The 27,873-nt window shown below is 37.1% G+C and overlaps 3 protein-coding genes and 1 pseudogene across 4 annotated transcripts; all 4 read right to left on the reverse strand.

The window, feature by feature from the left end:
• Nucleotides 1-461: 461 nt before the first annotated feature.
• On the reverse strand, nucleotides 462-2,092 carry LOC120067945 (uncharacterized protein C119.09c). The gene is made up of 2 exons (XM_090317312.1): nucleotides 1,613-2,092; nucleotides 462-650 (listed from the first exon to the last, which is right to left on the reverse strand). Exons 1-2 carry the CDS (start codon nucleotides 1,796-1,798, stop codon nucleotides 498-500), a joined length of 339 nt encoding a protein of 112 aa, XP_090173438.1. The 5' UTR covers nucleotides 1,799-2,092; the 3' UTR covers nucleotides 462-497.
• A 2,641-nt stretch (nucleotides 2,093-4,733) lies between these two features.
• Nucleotides 4,734-8,066, reverse strand: LOC120091552 (NC domain-containing protein-like protein). The gene is made up of 2 exons (XM_039049646.2): nucleotides 7,333-8,066; nucleotides 4,734-5,861 (listed from the first exon to the last, which is right to left on the reverse strand). The coding sequence occupies exons 1-2, from the start codon at nucleotides 7,424-7,426 to the stop codon at nucleotides 5,122-5,124; spliced, it is 834 nt and encodes a 277-aa protein (XP_038905574.1). The 5' UTR covers nucleotides 7,427-8,066; the 3' UTR covers nucleotides 4,734-5,121.
• Nucleotides 8,067-18,447: 10,381 nt separating this feature from the next.
• LOC120075831 (protein LEAD-SENSITIVE 1 pseudogene) lies at nucleotides 18,448-19,248 on the reverse strand (annotated as a pseudogene). The gene has a single exon (XR_016528830.1). The product of XR_016528830.1 is annotated as a protein LEAD-SENSITIVE 1 pseudogene (transcript).
• Nucleotides 19,249-20,647: 1,399 nt separating this feature from the next.
• On the reverse strand, nucleotides 20,648-27,661 carry FKGP (L-fucokinase/GDP-L-fucose pyrophosphorylase). The gene is made up of 7 exons (XM_039039195.2): nucleotides 27,118-27,661; nucleotides 26,530-26,818; nucleotides 25,170-25,534; nucleotides 23,829-23,955; nucleotides 22,708-23,721; nucleotides 21,689-22,416; nucleotides 20,648-21,217 (listed from the first exon to the last, which is right to left on the reverse strand). The coding sequence occupies exons 1-7, from the start codon at nucleotides 27,457-27,459 to the stop codon at nucleotides 20,825-20,827; spliced, it is 3,258 nt and encodes a 1,085-aa protein (XP_038895123.1). The 5' UTR covers nucleotides 27,460-27,661; the 3' UTR covers nucleotides 20,648-20,824.
• Between the last annotated feature and the right edge of the window lie 212 nt (nucleotides 27,662-27,873).

Raw genomic sequence — 27,873 nt, forward strand, 5'->3', positions numbered from 1 at the left:
TACAACAAATCTCACATATTGAAAAAAGAGATGGAGACCCTAAAATTCAGTCAAGAATTATTGCATTCGAAGCCTGTTAAGTTCAGTGTCTACCTAAGCCATAGCTCAAAAGTTTTCCAACAAGAAAATTTGTAAGCTTAGGAAATAATCCCTAGAATTACAAGCCTAGAGATTTTGAGTTCAATTCAAAAGGCCATTTAATCGATAGAATTATCCAACCAATCATTAGAAGACCTATAAAGATGAATGCTGAAAAAAATCACACGGCAATGTAGAATAGAACATGGAAAAACATTGACTGTCAAAGATATGCAAACTATGAGATGTCCTATAGACTACTCAAATTTAGGAGTTAAGTAAAATAAAAAAGCAAAAAAAAAAAACAAAAAACAAAAAACAAAAAAAAAAAACAAAACAAAACAAAAAACAAATAAAAGCAGTTTGAAATGTGATCTCAGAGTTAAATAGTACATAGGTTTACTCATATAATAAACAACTTACAGCACCACGGGAACAACAGTCAAGAATTTTCTGTTGCGCGTAAGCTGCTTTCCGTTATCAATCTGCTCCCACCACGTCAACCTGTTGTAGATACCCTGGTCTTCAGCAAATGGTGTCCCTTTCTTCCAATGGAAGAAGTGGTAAGTGACCTGAAGTAAAAGCCACGCTCCTTTCCATCATTTGTATAAAGACATAGAGCATATCAACTTCAAAGAATGGAGCAAAAGAAGGCTCCAATCATTCTAAGCCTGGCTCTCTTGAAAGGAGAGGGGCTCCAATCATTCTAAGCCTGGCTCTCTTGAAAGGAGAGGGGCTCCAATCATTCTAAGCCTGGCTCTCTTGAAAGGAGAGGGGCTCCAATCATTCTAAGCCTGGCTCTCTTGAAAGGAGAGGCAATCAGACATTGAAGTAGGCATGTCCGAGCCAATAGTAAACAGAGTTCACTGCCTCTTAATCCAGAAAGATCCACATTTACACATAAAAAACATGTATGGCAATACATCAAACATAAAGCTGAAAAGCATATGATCTTTCCAAACATCTCTAATAGCATTTCTCCCATTTGGCTTCCGCAAACAATTTTAGTGCCATTAAACTAAACAACAGCCTAAGAGTATCAATAGCTCGAGGCTTGAAATGTAACAATCATGGAAAAAGGTTATGAAATCAAACATAATGGAATATTTATCTACCATACCCCTCTACACAATAATCCAAAGATGAACATCTGAAACAGTAGAAATCGAGCATAAGAAAGGAATCTCTTTCGTATCAAAATTACTTACATGCAAGTTCAATAAGCATATAATTATCAAAGCAAGCGTAAACAGGAAGCCGAAATCACAAAGCCACAACAGTCGGTTGTCTTTGTTTTTGTTTAGGCAAAATCAACCAAATAAAATCTCTCCGAGCATCCACGAAGAGATTAAATTGAAGGGGACTAAAGCAGCAGAAAATAATACAGAAACACCAAAACCAAGCCGCAGAATGAGGCAATAAATGAATTGCACAAGTCAACAACAATCTCACACCCAATGATGAAATAACAGGAAGGCAATAAAAACCCAGATCAAAAAAGACAGAAAAAAGGAAGAAATATGGATGGACATACAGCAAAATGAGATAGATTGACGACGGTCCAAGCCATGCCAGGAGAGCAGCCAAATACAGAGAGGACAAGAAGCCAAGCGAAGAAGAGAATGAGAATATAGGTTGTCCAAACACCGGGATACATAAACCATTCTGTGTTCCTATTCAGATCCGCCGGAGGTACAGCCTTGACATAGAGATTAGCCATCGACCCAGATTCTGATTTTGTAGGGAAACACTAATTCCAACCTTGTTCCTTTGGGATTTGACTGAGAAGAAAAATGATGAAATTTTGGAAACAGATTGCAGCTTTTTGATCGATCGCGTGCTCAGTAGTTCAAATATTAACAAACGAAACCCAGATAGCTTTTTCTAGGTATGGTTTTCTTTGTGGGGTTGGGCCAATGATCGAAAACACAGAGCTTAAAATTGGTAACAAAAGCTCTGATGATAATAATCAAATCAAACCACTCTAAACCACACTTATCCACCGCCCCAACTCATTAAATCAATTTTTAGGTCTAATTATGAGGTCTTACATTTTTCTTTTCTTTCTTTTTCTTTTTCTAAAATACTCCCTTTTCTATATAAATTTTCACCATTTTAATCCTTATACTCTCGTAAATCTCAAAATTAATTTATTTTATAATTTTTAATCAAATAATAACAACAATATTTTTTTTATTGAAAAATACAATATGTGAATATATTTCTATATTTTATAGAAGGATTGTTTTTAGATATTGAAAAATTAATCAATTTATCAATGTTATCCATATCTATTATTGATAGATATTGATATTTTATTATATTAATTTTATCCTTTAAAATAATTATTCAAATGCTAATAAATGATAATTAAGAAAATAGTAAAAATTAAATTTAAATACATTAATCAAAATGAGATTTTAATTTATTTTTTTTCTTTTAACCATTTATAGCATTAAATTAATAATCTATTTTGAAACAATCAACCTTATTAACCTTGCTGTCAATTTCAACCCTTTCATCTACCTATCTTATTTCATTTTTATTGATTAAAAAAGATCAGGCGCCGCTTAAATATTAATAATTAGAGTTATATAGTTGAATCAAAATTCTGGAAGGTTCAATTAAACCAATTAAAATAACTTTAATGAATAAAGGAATAGAGAACAAGAGGAGATTTGGTTTTTAATGGATGGAGAATCAATGGGCATGTTTATCTCAATCTAATAGTAATAATCAATGATAATTTAAAAAATAGACTCTATTAAATTACATTTGGTGTTGTTTACTTGTATTATGTAGTAATAATATATGGGGACCACGTCCATACCTGTAAATAGAAAATGCAAATCAATAGAAGAGTGGAGGGTGATTAATTCGATTGCATCTGAAAATGACGTCGTATCATTATCGTTACTGTTATGGTTATTGTCACCATATTATTATTGTTTCAAAGAAAAACCTATGAATTTTGAATTTTGGCACATTTACCGTTATCATTACCATTACGGTTATGGTTTGGCTCTCAGAGGTAAAGGTAACCATAACGGTAACGGTAAATTTGACAAAATTCATAATTTTAGGTAAACACGATAAAAAACAATCTAATTACATTTGCGATGGTAATCTAGTACAACTAATCTATCAATGAAATTTCATTACGAGTATACCATTATGAATTGATAAACGTTCAACTTTTCTATTCAATTGTTGTGGGAGAGAATGGCTGCAACTTGTGAAGAGTTTACGTTTGAAATTAAAGAATTTAGGAAGCAAAAATGTGAATGAAAACATTTTTTTTGTTGAGTCAACATGTAAATTTGAGCATTTGATTTTTTAGTCAATAATATATGGCGAACTTAGTTGAAATATGCTCGAATTAGCTTAAATTTAAAATCGAAATCGCCTAACCAACCAATTTTATGGCATTTAATAATATCATAACAGCGTAGGAGTTTGTTTTGTTGGGAAAAAAAAAAGTGCTTATAAATGTATAAGCAAATTGCAAAGAAATGTTATAAATATATATATGCAAATTGCAAAGAATTCACATGAAGCTATTGAAAAGAAGGTTGAAAGGAGATTGATGGTTCATTGAGGTTCAAACAGTTCAATTAAAAGCAAAGGCATCTTCAAGAAGCCTCAAGTTGGCTAGCTCTGAACAGTGAAGACATAACAAGGTTTTCTTTTTATCATGATAATCCAGCAAGGCATTCTATGGCCTTTTTATTTTGTTGATATCCATATACTACATTTTCGAAAAACATACTAGAAGCACTTTTTTATCAACTACTTAAAATATCATATTAAAGTCAAATATACTTGACACTAATCAATCCAACTTTTAAAACAACGGGGACTAAATTCAAACTTTATTCAAACTATAAGAACCAAATTTACAACTTAACCCGTTTGAATTATAGTTAAAGCTTGCTATATTCAATATTTTAAATTTTTTTTGGGTTCAAATATCACGTCATCGTATCAAATCATGTGGAGCAGGTTACATGTGGTGCTATGTAATCAATGATAACCTATGAAAACTGATATAAACGGAAGAGAAAAGGCAAATAATATAACAGAAATTTAGAAAAGATGAATATTTATATACAGATTATAACAGTTGTCTTTTGAAGAAACTGGCTGTTCTTCGAGACTTTACTTCTCTAATCCATATTAGGATTGTCTAAAGACATGGTTTCCTTTTCTTTCTAAATAGACAATCATTCACTATTCTAACTTTTTAGATTCAATACAGAGAGAATCTCCAGCCATTTATGCTCTCCCTCTAGATCATCTTTCTGTTTTTCTCAGCAGCCCAAATAAAGAATAAAAAAAAAAAAAAAACCATCATCTCTAAATTCTCTTGCTTCAGTATAGACCAAATCATATCTTCTATGCAAAACTGAACCAGTGTGAGTTTAGCATAGACTAATTCTCATGTCATTCAACTGAATTAAACAATGAGGGGTGAGGCAATCACAGTTGAAGAGTGAAAGTTTCCAGCTCTTAAGTCAATAAAATTCATTGTACAGAGTTGCAATGAATGCAGCATATGAATTAGAAACAATACAAAATGTAAGTTTTCAATAGATTAATCAGTGATAGACTTGGTAGATGTGCACGGTGTTCTCATCACTACCTATTACCAAATCTTGAAGTCTCATTAGTCTAGCTTTTTATTTCTGATTGTAAGATAGAATCACATGAATCAAACATTTTATCGCAATAACAAAAAACAAACCATCCAAGTCTAATGGAGACAAAGATATGTTAGTTGTGGATCTGTACATCCATTAGATGGACTTTGACAGTGATGTAGCTGACTAACTACCAAATATTAATGATCGGGCTAGTCCACACACCAATTTCATACACGTCAAATTAACAGTGTGCAACCACATGACATACCTATAACAAGGAAAGACGATGAGCAATTACGAATCGAGGATTGAACTGCAATGTCACTATTTTGTATACCTGGCATGGAATCAATTAATCTTTATGAAGCAGCTCCATGTCAACCAAAAAATGGATTTGAAATCATCTGGCCACAAGCACTTTTGAATCTTCATTTTTCTTGGTGGTGGTTGCTTCTTCTTCTTCTTCTTCTTCTTCTTCATCATCATCATCATCTTCTTCTTCTTCGCTGCTGAAAGACTCGAGATTAAGAGGCAAGTCTTCCACTGCCACCTTAATCACATCAGTTCGAACACCAATGTCAGTTGCGTATCTACTCATGCTGTACATTCCAGCAGTCATCACAGCCATGCCTACAGGACTTGGCATTAGCAACTTCAAAGGAGAGGAAAGAATGGCAGCCAAGGGAGCACCTATGACAGAAGAAGCTTGACCACTTCTTCCAACCCCAAGCCTGTCCACTATCAGAAGACCTGTTTTGCAGTATAGAGCAAAATCCTCACAGTTGTTTTGAAACACATTGTAGTTTCCAAATCCATTTTGAAGAAGATACATTGCTCGGTGAATAACCATATCAAATGCATCGGATGTTGCAGTGGTGCAAGTGCCACCCCTTACCCTGGAAAGAAAAACTGATGGGGGTACTCCATAATCAAAGCAGTAAAGAGATCCATTTCTCAGAAAGCAGTCCAGACAAGAAAGGACTACCCCACTGTTTGGTTGTCTAAATCCACAGTCAGGGAAAATTGGACAGGATGATGGATTGCTTGAACTTGAATCATAGAAATCAGGAGTGTCAGTGCTTGAATTCAAGTTTCTCTGAGGTCTAAAATGCACAACCTTGCTTCCCCCTACAAAGATGCCTGCATGGACAACATAGTGGAAGAAGATAGAAAATGAAAACTTTATGGTAGTGGTTATTTTAGAACGTAGTGTCATTTGAGAAGTAAGTTCCTGTCTAGTAATGTTTAGTCAATAGAATTGTAAGTAAAAATATGAATGGGGTTGCACACAAGTCAAATAATTGGACTTCTCAAAACCATCAATGGGGAAAAATTACATTTTGAAACAGATTGCTTCAAATGGAATATCAAATTTATAATATATGTGGTAATGAGTTCAATGAATTTTGAAAATTACTTCAGAAGAAGAAATCATTTCAGCAGGTGTACTACAGTTTTGAAAAATTCATTCTAACAAGTTAAAGTTTCAAAAGAAAAATTCTATTCATATAGACCTTATATAATCCAGAGTCCCAGACCACTACTCAGAGTGAACAAAATAAAGGAGGGTTCTACACTAGTTCAGAATAGCATAACTTAAGCAGAAATAATTTTATCAGATTCTGAAGATTCAAGAACAGTTGAGAAGCTACCAGGCAACAACCATTTGCTAAAAGATTAAAAACTTAACCTACATGGGCATGGGCCAAACAATATAGTTGGCAGATATGAAATGAAAGCCTAACTAATTAATAATCAACCACCGGAAAAGGAGACAAACCATGTAATTTAATTTAAGAAGAAAAGTCTAACCAAAGTATCCTTCAAAATTTCTGTCAACATCTAATTATAGTGATCCAAGAGAATTCTAGGTTGTTAAGGAAAAAATGAAAATCATTCAGCACCAAAACAAAATTAAGATACTTAACAAAGCAAGGGTTACAAAAATGCACACGACACTATTCAAATGAAGGTGCTTGAGGGACATCAATTAACAAAGATTAGGAGAAAACTGCAAATGTGCATGATTCCTGCTTCAGAGCTAAATCGTTTATGATCATTAATTGAATAACAAAGATCTCTCTCTCTCTCTCTCTCTCTCTCTCTCTCTCTCTAAAAAAGAATTCAAGGCGGATTAGATGTGGAATTCTATGGTCCCTATTCTATTTCAAAAAATTTAAACAATCAGCTTTTGATCTAATGACTCATAATGTAGAAAGTATTAACAAGCAGAAATTTGCAAGAGCAGAGAAGGCAATCTAATGAAAAAAAAATCTTGAAATGGGATCCCTATAAAGCATTCTGACGAAACACACTTATAGGGGACTTCCGGTAACCAACAGAAAAAATGTACTTACAGTGAAACAAAACTCAGTCAATATACACCAGCAATATAGTAAGCTGGAACAAAAAATGCTGAACTATGAAAAACACAAAATCTGATCAATTCCCAGAAATCCATAATCAAGCGCAAGGGCGAACACAAATCCGAGAGCAAAATCAGCTAGAGCAAAAGATACCCAGAGACAGAAATGAGCAGATAGATTCAGAGCGTTTTCCTCACAAGAATCTCAAAATCCAGTGGGGGGGAGAGAAATATAAAGAGAAGTACCATGATGGGAGTAAGCGAAAACAGCTCTGTAAGTGTAAATGTGGTCGCCTGGTTTGATTTCACTTCTCTCCACTCGATTACTGATCAAACCCATTTGCTAGCTTCGTCTGCTCCCTCTGTTTTCTAGGTCTACTTCTTCTTCATCCAACCGCCAGTGTCGTCAATGGGAACAAATCTCCACTACCCCACCACAGTCACTGGCTCACTGAGACGACGACCGACTGAAATTATGGCTTTTTCTTTTTAGAAAAGAAGGAAAAAGGAAAAACAAAGCGGAAGAAGCCAAATGGGTGGGTTGTGGTGTGTGGCGATCAATGGTTGGGTGGTGCGAGAATCAGCTCAACAAACCCATCCACTCAAATTTCTCTTCTGGGTCTCTCTTTTTCTTCAGGATTTGCTTTAAAAAGGCATCATCATGATCCCAATGAAATGATGATAGAATTGCTTCGATGTCCCATATCTCTATATATATTTCTTCTCTTTTCTCGACCTCATTTCTCTCAACAAATCAATACTTACACGACCTAATCCAACCAAACGAGACGAAAAGCACACTTTTCTAAAGAAAAAAAAAAAGATCATAGAACGAAAAGATTTATTGTTTGGGTTACAAAATTGGTTGTTGAAATGGAACATAAAAATGGGAATCTTATGTTCTTTGGATTCCTTGCCATTCTTTGAAGTTATGCCTTGGCTGCTTTGACGCATTTTGTTATTCATATTCTTTTCCACCATCACAAAATTCAATATCCTATTATTTAATTGAATTCTCTTTTCTTTTTAACCAGAAAATTGAAATGTTTAATTGAATTCGTTGACTTGAGAATTGCTATATCCCCTCATCACGCTATAAAATAAATTTTATGCCTACGTTGAAAGTTTTCAATCCATTTCTTTCTGGATAATCCTTTCTATCAACTTTTTTTTTTTTGTTTCATCTTAAAAATACTCAATTATTTTATTAAAATAGTAATATCAGATGTGATGTGTCGTAAATATTTTTAACTAACCCTTGTAGCAGTAATCACATAAAATGAATTTGTGGTGTTAACTTGGAGTGCGATGTTTAAGTTTCAATCTTCATTTAACTCATGACACACCATTTCAAATCTTAATTTTTATCCAAACCTTTAAATTTTATTTATACTCTAAATATAGTTTTGAATAAATGTACGAAATGTGGAGGGTGGTGCAACCTTTGAAATAAATAATGTATTTTTGAAACAAAGGTTTGCTTATAGGTATTTTTTTGTAATTTAACTTAAAATGTCTTGACAAGCTAACTTTTGAAACCGTAAATATTGATTCACCTACTATCTTTATGGGTTGTTTGATTGGAGGGAAAAGAGTGGGAAAAGAAATGGACTTACAAAGCTCATGTTTGGTTGGTGGACTTTGTTTATTTATTTTGGAAAAGGTATTTCCTAGGCATCTTTTAGCCACACAAGTGAAGGAATTACATACCCATTGAGAAGTGTGGTTTTCACTTTTCTTCTCCTTCCTACCCTATGCCCTTTGATTAATTTCACTTGTTTTTTCAATTGAGGATTTGATCATCCATATATCTCCTTGGACTTTGCTGAATTTTCCGAATGGCTATGTTATACATGGACAATTATGGATATATATATATATATATATATATTTGTGCCCTTATCAAATGACGTGTCCTCCTTATTTTGAGCTAGCATGTTAGTGCTTGCTAATATCTTCATTTTGAATGAATGTTGCACTGTACTCTTGTTTGTAACTACGAATATTGACATAATAAAAATGCTTATTTTGTCTACGTTTAGTATTTATACTTTGATATTGGTTATATTTGATTTTTGAAATAAAATATAGTACAGCTGCTTAAGGTTGTTTTTAATAATTGCATAATAAAAATAAAAACTGCACAAATTAATTATTTAAAATCAATTAAGGCAAGTTTTTTTTATAAGTTATATGCTTTATAATTGCACAAAATTTTAAAAGTGATCACACAATTTAAACAAAAATAACATTTACTTGGGTGATCTAATAATATTCTCATGCAACACAAAACACATGTATTACTTATTCCTAGGAAAAGTTGATAACATTTCCTACACAACCAAACATAGTTATCTTTAATTCCCACACATACTGTAACAACCCAACTTTCTAAGACTACTAAAAAGGGATCGCTACTACATGCATGCATAAATATTCTCATTGAAGAAAATAAAGTAAATTAAAGAAAATAATCATAATCTTGAACTGCATTAAGTATATAAGAAAATGTTATGACATATCTCAAAATCTTAAATCGTTCAACTCGGGCATCTTTTTTAACAAGAAACAAATTATATAAAAAGAATTAAATTAAATTATAATAAAACCATGAATAAAATAAAAGAAAAAAAAACATGCGAAATTATAAAGGGTCAAATGCGGAAGCAAATTTTGGTTCCTTTGACACTGTCACGGATTCCTCTTGTCAGTCGCCTGAGTGTCCTTACCCTTACTTGAAAAAAAATAAAGATAAAGGTTGAGTATAAAATACTCGTGATCTCATTACTGGATCAGACTATGCATCCACGTGCAAAGAAAGAATAGCTCGTGGTTCATACAGCTACATCGATTTTTTATGATGAAATGAAAACCAAAAGACATACTATCTTGGCTTGAAACGCATGTCTAGCGGCCCGTAGGCACACCGTCAAACATGATAATAATATGAACGTGAACCCGTCGATCCACGCATGTCTAGCGGCCCGTAGGCACACCGTCAAACATAATAATAACATGAACGTGAACCAATCGACTCACGCATGTCTAGCGGTCCGTAGGCACACCGTCAAACATGATAATAACATGAACGTTAACCTGTCGGTTCACGCATGTCTAGCGGCCTGTAGGCACACCGTCAAAACATGAAACATGAAAATAAAAGTAACATGAACGTAAACCTGTCGGCTCATGCATGTCTAGCGGCCCGTAGGCACACTGTCAAACATGATAATAACATGAACGTTAACATGTCGGTTCACGCATGTCTAGCGGCCCGTAGGCACACCGTCAAACATAATAATAACATGCGTCAAGGCGACACAATAAACCGCTCTGCTAGTCTATTCATGCATCAAATACATAATATCATTACTGATTAGAAATTTTAACATGCTCATAATATTTGTAACTGGCATGCAACTAGCAAAACATAATGTCAAACAAATTCATGCTCCAGATCTAGGTCGCCTGGCACGAAAGCACCGGTAATAGTATCACTTACCTCAACTTGGTCTCAAAAGTTTGCACAAATAACTCCTTAATAGCCCTTGGATAAAACTCAAATCAACCCTAAGACATAATCACAAGTTTAATATAGCAACTATGGCCTAGGAAGTGAGTCAAAATTAAGTAAATCCTTGGGGTCCAAGTCCGAAGGATAACCAACCAACTTACACAAAACTTACCCAAACTAAAACTCTTCGATGAAAAGAATGGTCTTTTCTTTGATAGCAACACCCCGAAATCTTCAAAAAAAAATCTAAATCCTTAAAGTCGACACAATGAGTAACAACTAAAATTGTTTCCAACACCAAGAGACACTTAAAAAAAACTCAAACACCAACCTTGGCCAAAATAATCCAATTTTTACTCAATCTAAAAAAAAAAAAACAGTGACGGCGAACGGTGAATGTAAAAGTCCACCAATTCTGCGAAAGCGAGGATCGATCTCAAATCCCAATTTTTACAGAACCGGTGAGGTGATGGCGGTGGCTAGGGTTGGAAGGAAAAAAAGAAGAAGAAAAAAAAAGGTTTTCACTTAAAAAAAAAACAAATTTCTTAATTATCTCCCAAAATATATATGCTAATATATATATATATATATATATTCCTTTTCCTTATAAAAAAAATTAATAAACACATTTAATTATCTCCATAGATAATCAAATCTCTCAAATACAAGCCAAAATAAAACGCAATTAATTCTAAATAATTAAATCATATTTTAGCTTAGCCAAAAACATAAATCTCATATAATTTATCCAAGTAACCAACATTTAAAAGAAAAAAAAAACTTATTTACAAAATAAAGTAAGATGTTACATTCTACCCCCTTAAGAAACTTTCGTCCTCGAAAGTTCTAACCCTGAAAAAGCTCGGGATAATGCATCCTCATGTCATCCTCGCACTCCCATGTGGCTTCCTCGAACTGGTGATTCTGCCAAAGAACCTTCACCAAAGCCATCTCCTTGTTGCGCAAAACTTTCACTTCCCTGGCCAGGATTCGAATGGGCTTTTCCTCGTAGCTCAGGTTCTCATTTAAATGCAAGGGTTCTTAATCCACAACATGAGATGAGTCTGCTACGTACTTCCTCAACATGGAAACATGAAAAACATTGTGAACTACAGAAAAAGATGGGGGCAAGGCCAGCCGGTAAGCTACAGGGCCAACCCGCTCCAAGATCTCAAATGGCCCGATGAAACGAGGGTTCAACTTACACTTCATGCCAAACCTCAACACTCCCTTCATAGGTGCCACTTTCAGAAACACCTTTCCACCTACCTCAAACTCCAGGTCCTTACACCTAACATCAGCGTAACTCTTCTGCCTGCTTTGAGCCGTCAACATTCGGGCCCCAATCTTCTGTATTGCCTCGTTTGTGGTTTGTACTAACTCAGGTCTTAGTAATTTCCGCTCACCAACTTCACCCCAACATACGGGTGACCTACAACTCTTCCCATAAAGGGCCTCAAACGGTGGCATACCAATGGTTACCTGATAACTATTATTATAGGCAAACTCTATCAAATGTAGGTGAGAGTCCCAATTCCCTGCAAACTCTAGTGCACAAGCACGTAACATATCCTCCAGTGTCTGGTTTAAACACTCAGTTTGACCGTCAGTTTGTGGGTGAAAAACCGTACTGAAATCCAAACGTATACCCAATGCTGCCTGAAGGCTCTTCCAAAAGCTAGAGGTAAATCGAGGTTCCCTATCAGACATGATGGACACTAGTACCCCGTGAAATCTTACCACTTCTTTCATATACAACTGGGTCCCTGGAATAAAATGTGCCATCTTGGTGAGTCTGTTTACTATAACCCAAATTACTGTAAAACCCTTCGCCGTTCATGGCAAACCTACAATGAAGTCCATCGAGACATGCTCCCACTTCCATTTCGGTACGCTTAAAGGTTGCAACAAACCTGTTGGCTTTTGTCTTAGGGCCTTTACGTGTTGACACACCAAGCACTTACTGACAAACTCTGCTATCTCCACTTTCATGTTATTCCACCAGCAGCAACGTTTTAGGTCCTGGTACATTTTAGTACTGCCAGGATGTATTGAAAATAGGGAGTTATGAGCTTCCCATAACAGATTATTCTTGAGGTCACTATTTTCTGGTACACATAAACGTCTTCGAAAAGTAAAACCATTATTTGCTGACAAGGAGAACTCACCACCCTGTTCTGTCTTCACCTGTTGCGCTACTTCAATTAATTAAGGATCACTGTGTTGAGCAACAATGATCCTCTGCCTTAAACTTGGTTATACCGATAATTGTGCTAACTGCGCAGACACCTCCCCTACCACTACTACTATCTTAGCCCGCTCAAGGTCCTTACATAAACGACTCTGTCTGGTGATAAGGACTGTTGAATGGGCTACCTTCCTACTTAGAACATCCACTACTACATTTGCCTTTCCTGGATGGTATAGAATCTCGCAATCATAATCCTTCACTAGCTTCAACCACTTACGCCGCCTCATGTTTAACTCCTTCTGAGTGAAGAAATATTTTAAACTCTTGTGATCGGTGAAAATCTGTATCTTCTCGCCATACAAGTAGTGCCTCCAGATTTTTAAAGCGAAAACAATAGCTACCAACTCCAAATCATGTGTGGGATAATTTAGTTCATGGTTTTTTAGCTGGAGAGAGGCATAAGCAACTACCTTACCTTACTGCATCAACACGCACCCCAACCCTCTCTTGGAGACGTCACTATAGATAACAAAACCACCCGTTCTATTTGGTATGGTGAGAACTGTGGCAGTAACCAACCTTTGCTTGAGATCTTGGAAACTATCCCCACAAGCCTTACTCCAAATAAAAGAAGCTCATTTTCTAGTCGACCAGATCAGAGAGGTGGCTATACGGGAAAAGTCCTTCACAAAACGACGATAATAACCCGCCAACCCCAAGAAACTACGTACCTCTCCGACTGTGGTAGGACGAGACCAACTTGTGACTACCTCGATCTTTGCAGGATCAATAGATACACCTTCCTTGGACACCACATGCCCTAGAAAGGACACCTGCTTTAACCAGAACTCGCATTTGGAAAACTTAGCATATAACTATTGCACCCTCAAAGTCTCTAGAACCTTTCGTAAATGTTCCTCGTGCTCCGCCTCTATCTTGGAGTAAACCAAAATGTCATCTATGAAGACTATCATGAAGGTGTTAAGAAATTCCTTAAACACCCTATTCATCAGGTCCATGAATACTGCAAGAGCGTTCGTCAACCCAAATGACATCACGACGAACTCATAATGCCCATACCTCGAACGACAAGCTGTCTTAGGAATATCACTGTCCTTTATCCTCAACTGATGATACCCCGACCGAAGATCAATCTTAGAAAATACTGTAGCTCCCTACAACTGATCAAACAAGTCATCAATCCTGGGAAGCGGATACTTGTTTTTTATAGTCACCTTGTTTAATTCCCTGTAGTCAATGCAGAGCCGTAATGACCCATCTTTCTTTTTTACAAACAGCACCGGTGCACCCTAAAGGGACACACTAGGGCGTATGAAACCCTTATCCAACAACTCTTGCAATTGAACTTTGAGTTCCTTCAGTTCTGCTAGGGCCATTTTGTACGGAGCTTTTGAGATAGGAGTTGTGCCTAGCTCCAACTCGATAGCAAAGTCTATCTATCGATGCGGGGACAGACCTAGGAGTTCTTCTGGAAAGACATCCGGGTAGTCACGTACTACTGGCTCCAAAGTCAAGGAGACCTCAGGCTTTCTAGTGTCGACGACACTAGCTAAGATACTCCAGGTACCCTGGTTAAGCAACCTCTGAGCTTTCATGGCAGAAATCACTTTGGGCAGGACCACGGTCCCCGCCCCTTTAAATTTAAAGCTGGCTCCTGTGGGAAGGTTAAAGATCACCTCCTTGCGAGAGCAGTCTATACTGGTATGTTAGCAGCTAGCCAATCCATGCACAAAATCACATCAAAATCCCGCATTTCCAAGACTACTAAAGTCACATCCAGGGTATGACTCGCTACTTCAATCTGACATGCTTTTATCTTCTCCTTTGTTAACATAATTTCTCCAGACAGAGTGGAAACCGACAACACATAGTGTAAAGGCTCTAGTTCTAACATGACATGCTTAACAAACAACGACGATATAAACGAATAGGATGAACCCAAATCAAACAATACTAGCGCAAAATGCTCCAAGATTGGGAGCGTACCTGTCACAACAGTGCCTGCTTTCTCGACCTCTTGCCGGATGGTAGAGTAAACACAACCTTGTTGATGCTAAGGCCTACCTGAACTCCTCTGTTCATGGCCTACAAACTGGTTCCCAAAACCGAACGTGCCTCTAGCAGGACATCTATCTATCGAGTGCCCCTCCTGCTTGTAATGAAAACAAATTCCGATGCCTGCCAAACATCGACCCCAGTGACGTCTTCTACACACACCAATCACATTCTCTCCACCATACCCGCCTCGGCAGCCTGCTGCCTAAAATGTCAAAGCGGTTTGTCTGAACCTTGAACCTTCTGATGGGGGTGAAGCTCAAAAGCCTTTTGATCTTCCTTCCTCTTTTTACCTGAGGAAGGTCCCGCCCCGAATGCTCGTGAAAACTCATCTCCTGACTATGGGTCCACCTCGGCTACTAAATGAAGTGCCTCAGCATGAGTGGTTGGTTTGAATGCTTGCACGATACCTCGTATACTGTCTTTGAGGCATTGGACAAACTTTTCCGCCCTTATAGCTTCCGTGGCGACCAACTCCGGGGCAAAACGGGATAAGGTGTCAAACTCTTGGTCATACTCCTCCACTGACATGTGTCCCTACCTCAGCTCCAAGAACTCCCTCTGCTTATTGTACCTCAGGTTGGCAAAGAAGTACTTCGCATAAAAGCACTCCTTGAACTGCTCCCAAGTCACTGGATCCTCTCCTACACCCAAAATCCTTTCTGTCGTCTGCCATCAGATCTGAGCCTTGTCGGTAAGCATAAAAACGGCACACTGCACCTTCTGATCTTCTGGGCATTTCATATAACGAAAAATCGTTTCAATCGAGAATATCCATAATTCTGCGTTGGTAGGGTCCTTTAGTGACCCATTGAAGGTGTTGGGTTGTACTTCCTGAAATCTCGCAAATGCTTGGCCTCCATCGAAAGGCCTGACATGCTTTGGTTCTAGATCATGTTTTAAGTTTGGACTTGCGACACCTGATCCTGTGGTGGTGGTGTCTGATGGAACTGGGCAAATTGGGTCAGTCATTCATCCAACATGTCCTTCACCTTACCCAACACAGCTGATGTAACTGCCTCCCCAATTGTGGCTTCCCAATCAGTAACCTCTGCTGGATCGACGAGGGTGAGCTGCGTTTGTGGTGGTGTGGCCGTGTACTGAGCTCTACTTCGTGTTCGGGTTCGCGGCCACCCTGACCCTGAGGGGTCCCTAGGCGGTAAGAAATCCTCAGGTACCGGAGGGTCTTAAACTTGTGCATCTTGAACTTGTGGATCCTCATCATGAGGATCCTGATCATGAACTGACGGATTCTGCTCTTCGGGAACGCGCCCCCTTCCGGTAACCCTATGACTGCCTCTTCCCCTAATACGAACCATTTTCCTGACAGTTATTCGCAACCACCCCTTAGCTACTTTCCTTACTAGCACAAAACACATCAATTGCAATCATAAATGCTATTAACTCGGGTGCATATTATTCTAAATACTTTTCATAAAGGACATAACTGGCGACGACGAAGAATCCATTTTGCCAAAGAAACAATCTGGACTTACATAATAAGTCAGTCTACAGAACCAAAACACGGGTTCTAATACCAACTGTAACAACCCCACTTTCTAAGACTACTAAAAAAGGGATCACTACTGCATGCATGCATAAATATTCTCATTGAAGAAAATAAAGTAAATTAAAGAAAATAATCATAATCTTGAACTGCATTAAGTATATAAGAAAATGTTCTGACATATCTCAAAATCTTAAATCATACAACCCGAGCATCTTTTTTAACAAGAAAAAAAATCATATAAAAAGAATTAAATTAAATTATAATAAAACCATGAATAAAATAAAATTAAAAAAACAAAAAGAAAAAAACAAAACATGCGAAATTATAAAGGGTCAAATGCGGAAGCAAATTTTGGTTCCTTTGGCACTGTCACAGATTTCTCTTGTCAGTCACCCAATGTCCTTGCCCTTACCTAAAAAAGAATAAAGATAAAGGTTAAGTATAAAATACTCAGTAAGTGATCCCATTACGGGGATCAGACTATGCATCCATGAGCAAAGAAAGAATAGCCCATGGCTCATATAGCTACATCGGTTTTTGATGATGAAAGGAAAACCAAAAGACGTACTATCTCCGTCAAACATGATAATAACATGAACGTGAACTCGTCGACTTATGCATGTCTAGCGGCCCGTAGGCACACTGTCAAACATAATAATAACATGAACGTGAATCAATCAACTCACGCATGTCTAGCGGCCCGTAGGCACACCGTCAAACATGATAATAACATGAACGTTAACCTGTCGGTTCACGCATGTCTAGCGGCCCGTAGGCACACCGTCAAAACATGAAACATGAAAATAAAATTAACATGAACGTAAACTTGTCGGCTCACGCATGTCTAACGGCCCGTAGGCATACCAGTCAAACATGATAATAACATGAACGTTAACCTATCAATTCACACATGTCTAGCGGCCCGTAGACACACCGTCAAACATAATAATAATATGTGTCAAGGCGAGACAATAAACTGCTCTACTGGTCTATTCATGCATCACATACATAATATCAATACTGATTAGAAATTTTAACATGTTCATATTACTTGTAACTGCCATGTAATTAGCAAAACATAATGTCAAACAAATTCATGCTCCAGAGTTCACCAAGTAACTTGATAGGTCTAATTTAGGTCGCCTGAGACATAATCACAAGTTTAATTTAGCAACTATGGCCTAGGAAGTGAGTCAAGATTAAGTAAATCCTCGGTGTCCAAGTCTGAAGGATAACCAACCAACTTACACAAAACTTACCCAAACTAAAACTCTCCGATGAAAAGAATGGTATTTTCTTTGATAGCAACGCCCCGAAATCTTAAAAAAAAAATCCAAATCCTGAAAGTTGACACAATGGAACAACTAGAATTGTTTCCAACACCGAGAGACACTTAAAAAAAACTCAAACACGAACCTTGCCCAAAATAATCCAATTCTTACCCAATCTAAAAAAAAAACAAAGGCGACGAACGGTGGTAGATGCAAAACTATACGACGGGTCTGACAATGACGAAGCTGGCGGCGGTTGGAACTCACCGCGGCAGCTGAAAGGTGAACGGTGAGGTGATGGCGACGACTAGGGCTGGAAGGAAAAGAAGAAGAGGGGGGGGGGGGGGGGGGCTGCGCGTGGGTTGAGGAGAGAGAAAAAAAATTCACTTTTTTTTCTTTTCTCTTTTCTTTAACCTTTTCCATAAATATATATAACCAAATTAAACTCTTTCCTTTTTCCTTTCAAAAAAACAAATTCCTTAATTATATCCCAAAATATATATACTAATATATATATTTTCCTTTTCTTTATAAAAAAAAAGAATCGAATAAACACATTTAATTATCTCCATAGATAATCAAATCTCCCAAATACAAGCCAAAATAAAACTCAATTAATTCTAAATAATTAAATCATATTTTAGCTTAGTCAAAAACATAAATCTCATATAATTTATCTAAGTAGCCAACATAAAAAAAAAAAAAAAAAAAAAAAAAAAAAAAAAAAAAAAAAAAAAAAAAAACTTATTTACAAAATAAATCAAGATGTTATCCATACTATTTCCAGACATTGTTTTTTCATGCACAATCAAACATAGTCATTTTTTATTCTCAGTATAGGAAACATAGTCATCCTTGATTCCTAGTATAGGAAATATTCATAGAAATGAACACATGTGGAAGAAACTTTAACACCATAGTCTCACTGATACTACCTCTCAGTTAATTTGCAAATGTTTAACACGGCTTTTTACCTTGAAAGTCAACACATGATCATATCAGCTGGCCTCAAGAGTCCTTGAAACATCCATTTTGAGGGGGAGCAAGACCTCCACTTCCACCATAATCACATCAGATCGGACACCAATGTCAACATGATATCGATTCAGATGGTAGTACATTCCGGAGGTCCCTGCAGCCATACTCCCAACATTTGGCATTAACAATTTGGAAATGATAGCAATGCCAGAGTATGAAGCACCTGCAGCAACAGAGTGAGCTTGACCACTTGTTCCAGCCCCACTATGCATTATCAGAAGACCTGTTTTGCAGTATAAAGCAAAATCCTCACAGTTGTTTCTACGCACATCAAACTTTCCAAATCCAGTTAGAAGAAGATATATTGCTCTGTGAAGAACCATATTTGACAAGTCGGATTTTGCGGTGGTGCAAGTGCCGCCTCTCACCCTTGAAAGGAAAAAAAATAAGAAACTCCATAATCATAGCGGTAAACGGATCCATTTTCGAGGATGCAATCCAGACAAGAAAGGACTACACCACTTCCCGACAGCCGGATTCCAGTGGAGGATGGTGTGGATGTTTGGGCAGGATGATGGAGTGATGGACCATGAACAACAGATACTCGAAGATACGGCAGTTTTTGAGTTTATCTCAGGTGTAAAATGAATCCCTGATGTCCACCTGCGAATATTCCTGCATAGAGAAACCATTGGAACAATATGCAAAAGATTAAATTATAAGAAATACTCTTGAACTTTGTCATATGTTTAAAAATACTTATATACTTTTAGAAGTTGCAACATTACCTAAACTAACATAAATGTTTCAAAAATACCGTTAGAGTAGAAATTCTATAGGATTTTGAACGAAAATTGAGATATGAAACAGTGTAGCAATCACCATATCATTTTTGATCTACACAGTTTTAAATCTCAATTTTGTTCAAAATTCTAAAGGACTTCTACTCTAAGATTAGTTTTGAATCATTTATAAAAGTTGTGGGATAATATTGTAACTTTTGAAAGTATTAAGGTATTTTTTAAACAAATGGTGATGTGCAAGGGATGTGCCTTCGACCTAGGGACAAATTCTTCGAATTTTTCCAACTCACATGTTGAACTTAGGAAAAAAAAATGGTCGACTTAAAAAAGTTTTGGATCCGATCATTTTAATACAGTTAAATGGCATGTTGAAACGGATTACTTGAAATAACATTTTTTCCACAAAATGCTGAAGAAAATGTTGAACTATGAGCACTTAAAAAGTGATTTATTCACATTTTATTTCAACAGAAATGCTATGACGAGTGGATTACAGGGCTTGGAAATTGTTTTCCTCATGAAGAATATCGAAATTAGGAGGGAGAAAGTGAAGTACCGTGATGAGAGTAAGCAAAGGCAGCTCTGTAGGTGTAAATGTGGTCACCTGGCTTGATCTTGCTTTTGTTCACTCGATTACTCAAGATACCCATCTGCACTCTCCGCCTATCTGGGTTTAATTCTTCCAATCGCCACTGTTACTGTCAGTAATGCAGCTCACTACCACCCAACAGTCACCATAGCAAAGACCGACTGAATTTATGACCTTTTTATACAAAAATAAAGAAAGCACTCGCAGAATAAACAGAAGGGTGTTGTATGGTTGGCCGGTCGGTCCCAAACCAAGTTCCAACACCGCATTTTCCCCCTCATAAAAGCACCAACCTTTCATATTCCCCCACTTTCCCACCAATGATCTTCTCTTTCTGCTCTCTCCCTCATAAAAGCACTATTCTAGATCTATGTTCCTTTCTCTCTTACAAACTTTCATATTCTCCCTTTCACGTCCACGCTTTTCTCTCCTCACAAAGAAGCACCCTTCCACATTACCCCTTCTCCCCCTAGGTATTCTCTTTTATTGAAGTCCAGAGAAGCTTCCTGGAGATTAAACTAGGAAGCAAATCCCGGACAGCATATCCACCTAGTAAGCCCAAGTGTAACAGTTTCATATCAATTTATGTAATAAAGGGGAAAAAACAGTACCAATGAAGAAAGCAAAAATTTGCACCAAGATTTCTTCATTGGGGGATTAAACCCAATAACACACATCAAGCAGCAAGTTGTTGTTCTCTGTATTTCCCAAACATGTTCAACATGGGAGCAGTTGAATATAAATAAGAATAATAAATTAACAATAATAGAATATGCAACTTTATGATGCCTCTACAATAACTAGCTCTATAAAGATATGTTCCAATTGTAGACTTTTACTTCGAAGTTTTTATCATTTTCGAGCTTGTTTCTCAATTCCATGGCTAAGACTGAACTTTTAACCAGTAATAAAGCAAAGCCCCCGCCACCAGCACCCACTAGTTTGTAGCCACAACAGTAAGGATCTGCAAATGCAAAGAGCTTATCGACAAACTCATTGCTGCAGAAAGGATCTAGTTCCTGATGCAATCGCCAAGTCTCGGTCATTATCTCCCCCAACTCATCAACATCACAATTCATGAGTGATTCTCTCCCGATCTTTGCTAGAGTGGCTAAGCGCTTTATGCTGGATATGAGAAGGTTATCGCGTCTCAGATATCGTGTCACCACCTTGTGAAGGACTTGATGTGCAAGTCGAACCTGCATATGAGCTAAAGAATATAAGCCCGGAAGAAAAGATTTACTAAATAAGATATTAGATTATACGATGGTTGAGGCACCTATCCCCTCGACCAAGATTGTATGATGGTATTGCAAAGTTTTTCAAAAATGTAATCTTTTGAAAGATTAAGACACCCAAGAAGATGTTGCATAATATAAACAGGAGTGACCCAAAAGAGTAAACCATTAGCATCAGCAAAAACTGAAAAGTGAAGAAGTCAAGTTTACAATCCATTCTTAATAAGAAACAAGAGAAGTAAAAATCACAAGAATGAAAAGGCAACTTTTAATCTCCAAAAGGTAAGATCAATATCAATTTCAGAGGAATCCATGCATCCCTTGCACACATATTACATGTTCGAACATTCATTTTTATAAAAGAAGCATATAGTTTCCAAACACGATACCAAAGGTCAATTCAGGAGAAGTGAGAAAGTTTTGGATGCTTACCTGACCAGTAAATACTACAAGCAAACGGTTCTGCAACTCCGAGACCAATTGAGGTGATGGTAACAAGGGGATAACTTGAAGACGTAGTGGGATTCCAGGAAAACTTGTGGTAAACTTGATGCCCGGGTACAAACCTCCAATTTGATCCTGCCAGCCACCTCCAGTCCCCATAAGCTGCTCTAGTACCAATACAAGTCTAGCAACATTTTCATTGCTTTCATCTCCCTCAGTTATCTGAAGAAGACCCTTGACCACAGCAGCAGCTAAGATGCTAGAAGTTCCCAGACCACTACCACGAGGCACATTTGCCCATGTTTTGATTTTCAAACCAACAACAGTTAGAATATGATCGTGAATAATGCCAGTCACAAGCAACGCAGATTTGACAAGCCGAAATGGATCATCACTATCAAATGGAGTGGTAATCGAGTTAAGGTCTTCAATATGTAACTCATTACCAGCATCATCACTGAACAAAACTCCAGAAGTTTTCGTTGTTTCTATACAGGTCCCAACAGGAAGAGAACCTTCCAAATTAATTGCCATGTTCAACACGCAACCAGGGCGCTCTAAGCTCCATGGAGGAGTGTCACTCCAACCACCAACAAAATCCACACGTACAGGTAAATTAACAGTTACCCTTTTATGGTGGATTAATTCGTCTATTCCATTATCAGAACGACTATTACCATGTCCCAGTTTATCATTGTCAGGCTTGTCCAAGAGATCTAAATATTTAAAAAAGAAAAAAAAAAAAAAAGAAGTGGTTATACAGTAGGAAAAAATATATATGTTATGTCAGCCAACGTAGTGTAAAGTTCGGATTAATAACTATTTTGACAAGATACAAGATTGAGAAACAGGAAAATATTTATGGCAGGGAAAAAAAACATGGAAAGAGAGACACTTTGTTCATTTCATGTCATCACATCTTATTTGCTGCATTATCAGTGTATTTCTTTCCATTATTCTCTATTAATGCATCAGTCCTTTCAAACGGTGATGAATGCCATATTTACCTTTAAAGCCATATCTTACTGCTGAAGCAGTTTCATCAGCAACAGCTGCCCAAACTTCCCGTTCCAACTCACATGCTGCTGTCTCCTCACTGCATGCTCTCAGGAGATCAACGTGCACCTGGTACACTCGGCTCTTTGGAACAATGTTAATGTTCTGGTTGTGAAGTTCGGGGCACATATCTAGAAAATCCTTGCAAGTTTCTAATCCCAAAACTTCTTTCTGCTTTATTTCTTCACATAGTTGGGACAAATTACGTCCAAGCATGCCAAAGTTGATACAAGCTTTAGCAATTCCAGCAGCCAGTTCTGCTTGGTGATTCCTTGATCCGGTACACATTTTAAGAAAATTGATAGACTTGTGCAATTCCTCCAAACTAACTCGATGAGAACTTTTCCACAACGGAAGCAAGTGCTCCATTTTTCTGTCACTCAATCCCATCAGCCACATAGCCAAAGTAAGCATCTCAAAATAGGAAAGAACCGGGAATATTCTTGCATTCCATAAGCACTTCTCCTGAGTTCGAGCTGTAGGCCACAGATCCCTTTCTTCAATACTCAAATCTTGCAAAACCTTCTTCCAAGGCTTCCCACAAAATGTCCCACCCTTAGAGACTGAAATTTTTGGGTTATCATGAAGTCCACAATATACTATGACTCTTTCAGTATAACCAACTAATGGAACCTCCCAAAGACAATGGCGATCTGGAAGCATAAACCTAAAAGCACCTCCTGGTAACTGGTTGTTAGTTTCTGAGATGTTAACACTAACAACTATACATTGGGAACCAATCTGTACTCCAACAGAAATGGAAGAATCATAAATGAGAGAGTCTTCTCCAACAGATACTTCAGGCCCAATTTTACTGGAAAGGATAACAACAGATGCTGCAATATCAGATGAAGTCGTAGCCGGGATAGAACACAAGTGTCTTCGTCCAATAAGTTCCGACTCATCCCCACTTAGGTGATCCAAAACTTCACTCGAGGTACCAAAATGTAAGAACAATAAGTCATCTGCAAATTAATAACAGTACAAGAATAACTTTAACTAGAAAAATAGAAAAGCAAAGGCAAAAAGAGTATATAATAAACTTCAGTTGCAAAGATGTTATTTGACATACAAGCACAATAGCTAAACATCTTCTGCCTTCCCAACCTACGAATCAATTCTTCACCAAAAGGACGTGGCTGCAACCACTCATGTTTGGCAGGTACCCAAGCTGCTACCAGATCTTCATATAAGCTAATCTACATATACATAGAAAAGGTTTATTTAATACATGAAGCATACCATTCCTAAAGTACTAACACATTAAGTTCGCTGCGGACAATATTAATGGTGTGTTATCAGAGGCCATTTTTCCCTCTTCATCATTAGTGTCAATCTTTTCTATAATTATATATATAACATATTCACTAATGAAGAGAAAAGGCATAAAGATTTATGAAAGCAAGATGATGTTGTATCTACTTACCGACTCAAGAATCAGAAACAGGCAAAAACAATTTCTACTCACAATCCAATGAAAAAGATCAAGCTTGATGAAATTTTTAACACATGATAAATGAAAACAGACAACTTCACTCTTTCATATTAGTGTTGATTGGCTTGGAAAGTATAATCATCCAAATAAATGTATAGCAATCATTAAATCGTGGATGCAATGATTTTGAGTAAAAGTAATAAATAATTGTGTATAAGAATTGAGGAGTCGACAAAAAGGTGTTGCCATGTTGAAACAACAGCCATGTATCATCATATAGTGAAATAAATAATATCCAGTTGAAGAACACAACCCTGTAGCTGAATTTCCATCACAGAGTTAAATGGTTAAAATACTGTTTCATTTTGAATATTAACCAGATTCCTGACCTCGTGCATTTCTGTTAAGAAAGGCAAAATAAAAATAAATGAATAAAAGAATTGACTATTAATTTTTCCTAGAGTGACAAACTAATAGTCACTCTCTTTTCCTCTCTCTTCCCTTTTCACCCTCTCCTCTTCTCCCACCTCTTTTCTCTAAAGGAGGAAGCCACTAAATTCAAAGGAAAAGAAGAGACGGGGGATCTTGTACTGTCAACAAAGAGTTCTAATCGATGTGTTAATAAAGTTGGAGTCTACATAGCCATAGTGTCAACTGCGCAAGAATAAACTTAAGAGTAAGTGGATGAATGGGATATTTAACAAAAGAATTTTCAGACTTAAAATTTGTAAACTCTAAGGATGACCTAAATCCAAATATAATATTGTAATAGAATATTATATTATTCAAATGTTGAAGGGTCAGAATTAACAGAAAAGTAGTTTTTCATCTACACAAAATCCAAATATAATACTGAAAAAGAATTAGATCCATATATGATATGATCCTAAATTGAAAGATGTGAATGTAATCTTACTACTTCTACTATTTTATTACTCATGCAAAGTTAAAATTAGAAACAAAATATTAGTAGCTTGCCTCCTTTCCACACTTTAGTAGATCTGAAATCATAGGTTGGCATGAACATGCAAGCAAAACTAGCTCGACCCATCCTTTACCTCTAACTGCTATTATTCCAGTGTCAAGTAGGGTTCTACCATCAGTTAGAACTGCATCATTCTTGGTGAGTTCGTCAACACTAGGTTTCTGCAAGAGATTATCAACTAGACTTAGAGTGTAACCTCTGCCAGGTGTCTCATTTTTAGATGCCACAATAACACCATGGTTGGAAGCAATATCAATGGTGATAGGAACAGTTATTATGCAAGAGGCGTCCTCTGGAAGAACCAAAGTGGATGCATCAAAACAAGGTAGAACATCGCCAGTCATTGTAAGTATTCCTCCTGCAGTGACCTCAACCAATCAGCCCCATCGAACAAAAATTGGAAGGAAGAAAATCAGTAATTGATCATCTTTATTTTAAAAAAAATATAAGAATATGGAACTTTCAATAAGATGTCATACATGTTCTTTAACATATTTATGCTTCTATTAATTAGATGAAAGCAACCAACACATGCATGCACATGGGTTTATATTTTCTGATCGGAGACAATTTTCATTAAAAAAAGATGACAGTATACAGAAAATGACTAGTAAAAAAAAAATACCATTTTACATAATCAACACATGCACGCACAACGGTTTATATTTTCTGATAGGAGACAATTTTCATTAAAAAAAGATGACGGTATACAGAAAATGACTAGGTATAAAAAATTACCATTTTACATAATCCTCTTGCAATTCTAATAGAAGAAGATATATTCCTCTGCATGATACCCACCAAAAGCCCCTTAATATATTATCCTATTTCTTTCTAACCAAAAAAAATCCCCAAAATATGAAGCCACAAAACCTTAATTTTCTTTTTTGAAAGGGTGGCTCTAAGTAACAACTTTAAAATAGTTTCATGCACTTTAACTAATCTTACAAGACAACCTATCTAACCCTTTAACATCTGGATGTCAAGGAAATTCGCACTTCATTAAATCCGATGTAGGTGACCACTATGAATTGAACTCATTCCTTATAAGTCCTTTATTATACTCGACCCATGACTCTTAATGACCACTAGGCCAATCCATGATGGTTCCCTAAGTAGCAACCTGAACCACTTGTCTTCTTCCTTCTCTATTGAAAGTCAAATGCACATTGAAATAATTCAACAAGTCTTCAAAACTTAAAAAAGAGAACACAAAAGGAAAAAACGGCCAGTAATCCTCCTGGTACCTATGGCATTTACCAAATATTCTCATGGCAGGAATGTCTATAAAGTTATGCAGCAGACAAAACGATCATGAGACTAAAACGGGCTGGAAAGAGAAGAGGAGAAAACCTTCATTTTTAAACGCGTGTCTTGCACATGAAGCAATGGCGAGAATGTGGTCAAAAAGCAAAGGAACCGGGCCATCAGGGTCATCTGCTGCCAGATACGGTAGTGGCAAGAACACTTTCCCCATGGGATTAGCCCATGGGACTCTTTTGGAGTCCCCACCAGCATGAAGCAATAGTATATGTTTTTTCGATAGGAAGCTAGCAAGCTGTGAGAGAGGAACTCCATTGTTATTGTTTGACGAGTTAGGCAGCAGATCAGACTCAGCACATCCATTGCCTATAGTATCCACCTATAACATGATCGATAATACGATATACCCAAAAACAAAATGATGTCAACAAAATGCATTCTTCAATCCACTAACCTTAAACTAAAATAAAAACCAATATAGAAAACAGCATTCTCATATATCCTTCAATGCAGCTAAAAACAGGATTAACATTGAAATCGGAACTTCTAGTAATTTTAATTCACGCAATCCCATATCATGTCGCCAATGAAGGGGAAGTAAGAATTAGAGAAGCACCACCACCAAAGCAATGGCGAGGCTCAAACACGTGATCTCGAATGAGCTGAAATGAAACTTACCTCAGGGTTAGGAACAAGGCCGAGGCTGTGATAATGCTTAGCAAGGGCGTGAATAGCATTGAGAGTAGCGGCTCCAGAGCCAACCCGCTGGCCATTGGGGTCAGCCACGGCGAGGGTAATTGTCGAGTGAGCAATTCGGCCAATACGCTTCGCCCGATTGAGCTGCCACTCGTAAAGCTGAGCTTGGTCAGGGCTAGCAGCGGTGAGAACAATTGCATCCCAAGTAGGAACTCTGGAGGGATGGCGCACAGAGAGACGTAAATGGTACCATGATTTTCTTAGGATTGAGTGAAGAAGATCGGCCTTCTTCTTTCTGGTTCTGGTCACTCTGGATTCCATCATCGTCTTCCTAAGAATTGGGAAGACACCTCAAGAGCTTTGTGAAGTGTTGAAATGGATGACGGTGGATTTGGAGGAAATTAAGAACACGCCGACGGCAGCAGCGATCTAATTGTGGCTGACCGGTGGACCATCGGGACCCTCTCACTATAAATGGCTATTGTCGCCGGATCTTCTGCTGTCAACTTCTCGGTCCATTTTAACTGTTTTTCTATTTTGTCCTAGGTTGGTCAATTTTTTTTCCCTTTTTTTTTTTTTTTTGGTTTTATCCAATTAATTCTGATATTTTGGCCGCCGTTCCTCCATTTTTGTTAGGTTAAAAGTCCTTTTTAGTCCTAAATTTTGATAGAGGTAACCATTTAGTAAGAAACTTTCAATTTATTTACTTTTAATTTTATACTAATTTAGTCCCTCAAT

Source organism: Benincasa hispida, chromosome 1 (assembly GCF_027475165.1).
Source record: "Benincasa hispida cultivar pf3 chromosome 1, pf3_genome.v1.1, whole genome shotgun sequence".
NCBI classification, from domain to species: Eukaryota; Viridiplantae; Streptophyta; class Magnoliopsida; order Cucurbitales; family Cucurbitaceae; genus Benincasa; species Benincasa hispida.

Excerpts from the sequence above, each read along its gene's own strand:
- FKGP (XM_039039195.2), bottom strand. The coding sequence starts at position 27,459 with ATGATGGAATCCAGAGTGACCAGAACCAGAAAGAAGAAGGCCGATCTT. Across the intron at positions 22,417-22,707 it reads AGTAAGATATGGCTTTAAAG|ATCTCTTGGACAAGCCTGAC; the intron begins GTAAATATGGCA and ends TTAAATATTTAG. Across the intron at positions 21,218-21,688 it reads TTGTAGTATTTACTGGTCAG|GTTCGACTTGCACATCAAGT; the intron begins GTAAGCATCCAA and ends GCTCATATGCAG.
- LOC120091552 (XM_039049646.2), bottom strand. The coding sequence starts at position 7,426 with ATGGGTTTGATCAGTAATCGAGTGGAGAGAAGTGAAATCAAACCAGGC. Across the intron at positions 5,862-7,332 it reads TTTCGCTTACTCCCATCATG|GCATCTTTGTAGGGGGAAGC; the intron begins GTACTTCTCTTT and ends TTGTCCATGCAG.
- LOC120067945 (XM_090317312.1), bottom strand. The coding sequence starts at position 1,798 with ATGGCTAATCTCTATGTCAAGGCTGTACCTCCGGCGGATCTGAATAGG. Across the intron at positions 651-1,612 it reads TCAATCTATCTCATTTTGCT|GTCACTTACCACTTCTTCCA; the intron begins GTATGTCCATCC and ends CTTTTACTTCAG.